A 7,036-nucleotide genomic window follows, 5' to 3' on the forward strand; every position below is an offset into this window, starting at 1 on the left:
TCACTTGAGAGCATTTTGAAGAAAAAGGAAACCTTCCCATTGGGGCGAAACTGTGAAAGATGAAATCCATGGTCAAAGCACCTGCCCTGGACCACGCTGAATTCAGGGTCCAACACCAGTCACGGGGTAGTTACCTTCATTAAACACTGCGAAGAGCATCACAAATTCTTGCCATGCGTAGTCATTCTCATCACTCATCAGGGTCCCTGCAAGATGCCACAGGAAGGATCTTTTTTAAGGTCAGCAAGCACCATGCCCATCTTCCCAGGGAATTCCCTTTGTGCATTCCAAGAACTGGTGAATCAAGGCCAGCTGTGGATTGCTTTTGTTACATCTCATGACTGGCACAACCTGGTTTCCAGCCTTGTAGTCCCCAAAAGCCTATAGTTGAGAGGCAGCTGCCGCCAGCAAGCATCAAAAGGTCAGTTTGTGATGCCTTCCCCTTGTAGGCTCTCAGGATCCACTTAGTCACCTGGAAGAGCCCGTTTTATCTAGCGCCTTCCTCAGCACCGTTGTCTGCGCTCAGTGTCTAGACTTCACTTAGTGGAGAAACTGCTCCTGGTGAGTCAGTGGCGCCTGCAGACAGTGCCCTGGGAGGACATGACTCGTGTCCATTCCCCTCCAGTGACTACAGAGAGGTCTGGACAGCTACCGCCAGATGACTCAACCAGAGGTGACAAACCCACCCCAGGTACGCTTCTTGGTGCCTTGCACCCAGTAAGTCAGGATTTCATCACTTCTGTGTTTACCAATAGAAGGAGAGCAGGCACAGGTACTGTGCCCCAAGTGTCCTGCTTCTCTCCTGCTGGATCCTTAATCCTTACCAATGCAAACTTCCCTCTAGTTCTTCTGACAAAACTCTTTTTGACAAAGCACCCTGGCTGACACCAAACATTCATAGCTCTGAAGGAAAGACAAACATTTATGCCTCCATAGCAATTTACTTGATGAATAGATAAGGTTCAGATACAAGGTAGAAGATTTCATCTGTGGTCTGAAATTTTGCAAAGCAGAGAAGCAACCATTTTCTCTCCAGCAGGGAAATACGAAGCGTGTTTGGCTCCTAAACTTTTTGAGGAAACCCCAGAAGTACTGCTGTTGACAGCTTACAGACTCCACTGCTATGATCAGCCTCTGGAAGGCATCTGATTTTTCTGCTTTTCAATTCGCAGTTGCGTGTGACCTGTCCGCACCCTGCGTGCTGTCCTTACCAGGTCGGCACACGAGCAGGGCTCCGATCAAACCGGAGTTGATGTCCTTCACGCTGTTGGTGTTAGAGGAGTAGGAGTGGGTCAGGCATGGTGAATCGCCATCTGTCGGGCCCTGGTTTTGCTGGATTTCCCAGATGTATGTGTATGTCTTCCCTGGATCCACTCGGTCACCCTCCTTCTCTGGCTGGCTGGTCTCATCCTCATACCCTGCACCTAAAGCCAAAGGAACAGCCAGATCTCCCTGGAGGTTCAGCCCCAACACACCGTGGCTGCAGAAATGCTTCTTCCCCCAACCCAGAGCACAGTCTGTCTCCACCCCAGCCCCTGGGGCCAGCCTGATTCCCACTGGTGATGGCTGGTCTCAGGGCAATGAGCAGAGCTGTGCCGGAGACTCACGTGTTGGGCTGTGCACTCACCACCTGCCTTGATGCCAGAGGGCACATTCATTGGGCCCAACCTCAGATTTAACCTCTGTAACTGACAGGTGTTTGCTCTGGGTTGTTTGCTCATCGCAGCTCATTTTTACGCTGCGCATGGTCTTATTCACCCAGGCTAAACCATCCCTGTGACCATCAGTCCTCGTAGAGGGATGTGAATAGCAGGGTTAGGGAAGGAAGCTCTCCCTCCTGGCAGCAGAGCAGGAGCTGCTGTGAAAGGGCTGGAAGCACCTGGCTGTTGCCCAACTCACCCTCTGATGCCTTCCAGTAGGACACCCCAACAGCGTGGAGGTTGTACGGGTGGGAGGCCAGGTTCTTAAATGTGATGACTACCATGTCATAGACTTCTGCTCGGATGGTTGGGCCCAGGAGACCTGAAGGGGGGAAGACAACAGGGTCAGGTAGCTCACAGCCAGCCATGGGCCCCAAAGGGTCTGGGATTTCCACCTGCACAATTAATGGCTGTCCCTCCCATAGCACGGCAGCATCAACTGCTCTGGCACCAGCAAGGCTCCCTGAATCCCAGCAGCTCCACTGTACTGGGACCCTACCCAGGCACTTTTCCATTCCTGGCTGAGATGCTGCCAGCACCCAACCCACGACGAGTTTGGCTGCTGTCAAGGAGCGCTAGGGCTCACCACGCTGCGGGTGCTTCTTACCCATCCATGCTGGCTTGGGCTTAGGCTGTGTGAATGAGGCATCGGGGTACTCCACAAACACAGCCTTCTTGTACCGGGGAGCGACACCAGGCTTGGGGAGCTGTGGGCCTGGGTGCCCTGACACACTGCAGGAAGAAGGAAAAAAGGTTGATTGTGCAGCCCTGTCCACAGAGAAGCAGCAGCCATCCTCTTACCCTCCCCACTGCCAGCTCACCTGTGCTGTGCCAGCTCTGGGCATCACTCACCCTGCTGTGTCCTTTGGGTTTCCTGACAACCCCCAGGTGTTTTTCTAAATGTTTTGCTCAGCTTGCAGACAACAGCACGGCAGTGATTAACATCCCGGTGTTAGTCATGATGGAAGAAGACACAATGGCAGGAGGCACAGCACTGTAAACACCACGGCCAGCCTCCGCCATCGTGCCTTGCCCAGCTTCATGGAGACCCAGGGCACTGGGATTGCGATGACACCAGTGCCATGGTGGCCTCTGCCCTGCAGCCACCCCCCACCCCATCCCCAGCACCTTTAGGTGGGGCAGACACATCACAAGATGTATAACCTTGAGCATCCTCCTCAGCTGCCCCAGGAAATGAGGCTGTGTCGGGCTGCGTGGCAGGTCATGGCAGTTTGCTCTGCCGTCCTGGTAACGTCCCCACATTTGGGTTTTTTTTCTGACCAAACACTGATTTACATCCAGCCTCTAAAGAACTACTTGCAGCAGAAACGTGTTCAAGCAGGAGTTTTGAACATATTTCACACCTCACTTTACTGGCCACTTTCTATCTGTAAGCAGCTTAACAAATTCATTTTCCAAAAGGAATCCAGCACGTTTATCAGCCTAACAAAGCATTAAATTTCTCCAGGGATTTTAGAGGCTGGCTTATCAAAACTGAGACCATTTCCAGTAACCAGACAGACTGCTTCCAGCCTTGTTTTGTTTGGAGCAAAAGCCAGGTGGTATTTTCTTCCCTCTGAAGAAGCAGAGAAGATTGCTATCCCCACTCTGACTAAGCCTTCATTCAAGCAGCAGTTCCCTTTGTGAATCTTCCTCAAGAGGAAGAGGAAGGAGCCAGAGTGACTCAAATTTAGGAAAGGGCGATGCAAGCTGGAAGCCACCTGCAGCCGGTGGACGCTGTGGGGAGAGTGGGGTTCACCTTCCCCAGGGGCAGAGTAAGACGGGTGCCCACAAAAACCACACGTGCGCCCTGCTCCTGCCTTTCCCACTAGAGCTAAAACTTCGTGTTTGGGCTGGCGGGAAGCCCCGAGCAGACACGGCCCCAGTGAGCAGGGCTGACTTTGCCCACGAGCTGTTATCATTCCTGGCTTGATGGCAATAGAGTCTGGACCATGCTTTGCTCTCCAAGGTGACTCCATGCTGGGAGCTGGCAGTGCTGCGAGGTTGCTGGCACCGGAGCGTCCACTGCTGGGAAGCTGTGCCTTAACCTCTAAGTCAGCTTTGAAAATACATCCCTGAGATATGAGGGTCTGGTCCTGCTCGTTCTGCGCTAAACAAGGCAGAAATACTCTGGAGCCAGGGGGATTTTGATGGCATACGAGGGCACGGCTGGAAGGAGACTTGGTGACACCAGGGCTCAGCGCTAGATCGCAGCTGGCATGGTGGAGCCCAACAGCCTCTGCAGGAGACAAGGAGGCAGAGTTCAGTGCGGGGACATCTGATCTAAGTGCTTCTGGCTGGTCCTCTGCGCTTGGGTCCCTGTGAACTTCTTACCCCAAGGACGGCTGAAGCCAAGGCAGGGAGATAAGTTCCTGGCGCCTTCGATCAGCATTGTTCGCTGCAATATCTGTTCATCTCTTGGAGCCGGGAGACAGCCAAGATAAACACCCTGTGCTGTCAAAGCACTCAGACACGGGCTGCTGCTACGTGGCTGCCAGCTCCCAGCCGGAGCCGAGATCCCTGGGGCCGTTGCAGGACATGCTGGTCCCAGATCCGACCCTGCCAGCAGGGTTGTGATTGGGAGGAGGAGAAACCGAAATCATGGGGAAGGTGTGAGCAGCTCTGGCCTGCTGTGCCGCAGCCCATTCATTTGGCAGAGCTTCCCACAAACGTGCCAGAGAAACAACTGGATACATACTGAGGTTTTGAAGGCCCTCCCTGGAGGTGCACGCTTCAGGATGCTGGTACCATGAGGGAGAATAGGTGGAGCAGAAGACACCCCATGAACAACTTGGAGGCACCCCAGCTCTGCTCCTGCCACACTCTCCTGGCTCGTTCTGCACACCCCTTCTCCCCAGCCTGGCTGTTTTCCTGTGCTCTCCCCATACAGGGGCATCCAGGCTGAGGCTGCAGGGCCAGCGAAAAGGCACCATCATCCAGCTGGCAACAGCCACATCGAGCACGTGTGCCCGGCCTCTCCAGGGTGGAGCACGCCACCAAGTCCGCCTGAGAAAGCCAAAGTTATCTTCCCCCGTTATAGAGAAACACAAGTGACCTCAGACTGCCTGCCCCGATGCCCCGCTCATCCCTAGGGCACAGCCAGGTCCCTGAGTCACTCCCAGGTCAGAAATAGTGTGCAAGCGTGTCATTAAAGCCAGGGCTGAAATGGAAAACCACAGGGTTGGATCAACAGTGTGAGCAACACCACCTCCACCATAGGCTAATGGATCTGAGTAAAAGCAGGACAGGGGGAACATTAGTAAAATGGCAAGTGCCGGATGCAATTTTTCGACCGAAGTAACCAAAAACCCAAAAAAACGACGTAACTCTGACACAGTGACTACAGCAGCGAGTCAGGCTGACCTGGCTCATCACCGAAGCCTGGGTTCCAGTGCTCCTCACTACTCAAGCCAGTGCTGGGTCTGAGATGGGAACACAGGCTGATGTTGCCGAGCAGAGCCTAGGGAAGGGGATGTGGCAGCAGGCAGAGGGAAGGAGCACAGTTTGATCTACAGGAGATGTAGCCATCCAGCTCTTCTCCCCATAACGAGCTCAGAACAGCCCATTTACAGCCATGTGTGTCCAAGCCAGCTGTGTCTCCAGACAACACTGTCCTGACGCCAGAGCAAGGCAACTACCACTTTTCTTTGCTTCTCCAAAGAAAGAAAACACTGTCCTGGTTTGAGCTAGTGGCCAGCTCAGCCCAAACCCTTGACAACCACCATACCTCAGTCCCTCTAAGTCCCTCTATTTGCCCAAACACAAAAAATCACATTCATTCCCTAATACCAGCCCCAGCAACGTAGCGTACACAAAGATCTAAATAACTAAAGCTGGGTTTTAACTGCTGCTCTGAGTTATGTCAGGGGGCCACAGCCAATTTCCCTCTGCAGCCCCCAGGCAGAGGCACAGGACCCTGTCTCCTCTCACATCTCCCCAAAACTCCCAGGATGCAGAGAGAAAACACAGGCTGGAGAACCAGCCCTTGCCTCTGAACACACACTTTAAAGCACCGAGGGCAAACGGCATTAGGATAAGGCAGCTCTATATCTCTCTCCGCAGATTTATTCCAACTGTGTGTTATCAGGGATTGCACTTAGTGACTTCTCATTGCCCAGAAACACCAATTCCCAGCTGTTCCAGTAGCTCAGTGCACCCACCCTCCCAGGCTGCCCCCATCCGCCTACCTGGACTGAAGCTCACTATGCTGTGCATGCCGGGGTAGGAGAATACCTGTAGCAAGGTACTGGAATTGCAAAAGAAAGAGCTTTACCCTGCAGGTGCTTGCAGCACGGAGAACAGGTCGCTGTGCACGTAGTCCCACGAGGTTTCCACTGCACCGATGTAGTATCGTCTGACTTTGCTGGTCCCCTTCTCAACCAGGCAGAGGAGCAAGAGGCCGTGAAGGGCTCCCGCCAGCATTGTGCCTGCCAGTTGGGAATGAGAAAGGAAAGAGGAGTGAAAAGCTTTTATCTTCTTGTCCAGCTGTTGTAATCCATAGGAGACAATGATTTAAAGACAGCACCCACAGGCTCAGTCAGAGTGCTGGAGAGTTTCCCAAAGACATCAAGAAAGGAATCACTGAAGCAGATTAACGCAAAGAGGCGCGTGTGAGCAACAGACTCTTCCTCTGGGGTGACAGTGGCGGGAGAAGAGGAAAAAACAAAAGGAAAGGGAGGGCAAACGCAGTGGTACGCTCTGCTGCAAGACCCAGCTGGCTCAGTGTCCTGGCCGGTGTCTGGAAGCGAGGTGAGGAAAGGGTGGGTTGCAGAGGAAGGGGAATTTAGGCGCGGTCTCTGCCTGGTCCCACCTTCCTTCTCACCACAGAGGGAAAAGAGGAGACTGACCAGCACCCTGCTGCTGCGCAGGCTACAGTAGGTTGAACCTGGGGCTGGAGCCCCTCAGGAGCCCGTAGCTGCCTCCTGTACCTGCTAGCCCCCCATAGCTTGAGGATATGGAGATGGAGGAGAAAATCTGCCTTCAAGAGGCAGGTGGTTTATTGCTACATAGAGGCTGGCCTGTGTCCCAAAGTGCTGGGATCTTACAGAGCTCTCTGCATCTGCAGGGGTAGGGCTGAAGGGGAGGAAATCGCCAGGGATGCACATATGCATGTAGGTATGCGAGGTGTATCCCTGTTCCCGGGGTGCCTGCACCCCGAGCAGTCGTGATTTAGCCACACAGCCTCTCTTAGAACAACCTGGGAGTAAGAGGGCTGGAGTGATCCCTGTGGGTCCCCCTCCTGCCAGCTGCTCCTCTTCTCCCAGGGTCCTGCAGATAAGCAGGTTTTGCAAATTTCCTCCAGGTTTTCAATATCTCTTTTTAAAAGCCCCGGGAAA

General features: G+C 53.6%; 1 protein-coding gene across 1 annotated transcript in view; it reads right to left on the reverse strand.

Moving 5' to 3' along the window:
- LOC104273827 (coagulation factor VIII-like) overlaps nt 1-6,127 on the reverse strand; it is a gene marked incomplete at its 5' end in the record, with an annotated part of 22,432 nt that extends 16,305 nt beyond the window's left edge. Inside the window, 6 exons of the mRNA XM_009869276.1 lie at nt 1-3; nt 135-206; nt 1,212-1,424; nt 1,900-2,022; nt 2,308-2,432; nt 5,974-6,127. The exon at nt 1-3 is cut by the window's left edge and continues 132 nt beyond it. Of these exons, the coding sequence (XP_009867578.1) occupies nt 1-3; nt 135-206; nt 1,212-1,424; nt 1,900-2,022; nt 2,308-2,432; nt 5,974-6,127 (690 nt within the window). The remainder of the gene's footprint in view (nt 4-134; nt 207-1,211; nt 1,425-1,899; nt 2,023-2,307; nt 2,433-5,973) is intronic.
- Between the last annotated feature and the right edge of the window lie 909 nt (nt 6,128-7,036).

Source organism: Apaloderma vittatum, unplaced genomic scaffold, assembly GCF_000703405.1.
Source record: "Apaloderma vittatum isolate BGI_N311 unplaced genomic scaffold, ASM70340v1 scaffold6370, whole genome shotgun sequence".
NCBI lineage: Eukaryota > Metazoa > Chordata > Aves > Trogoniformes > Trogonidae > Apaloderma > Apaloderma vittatum.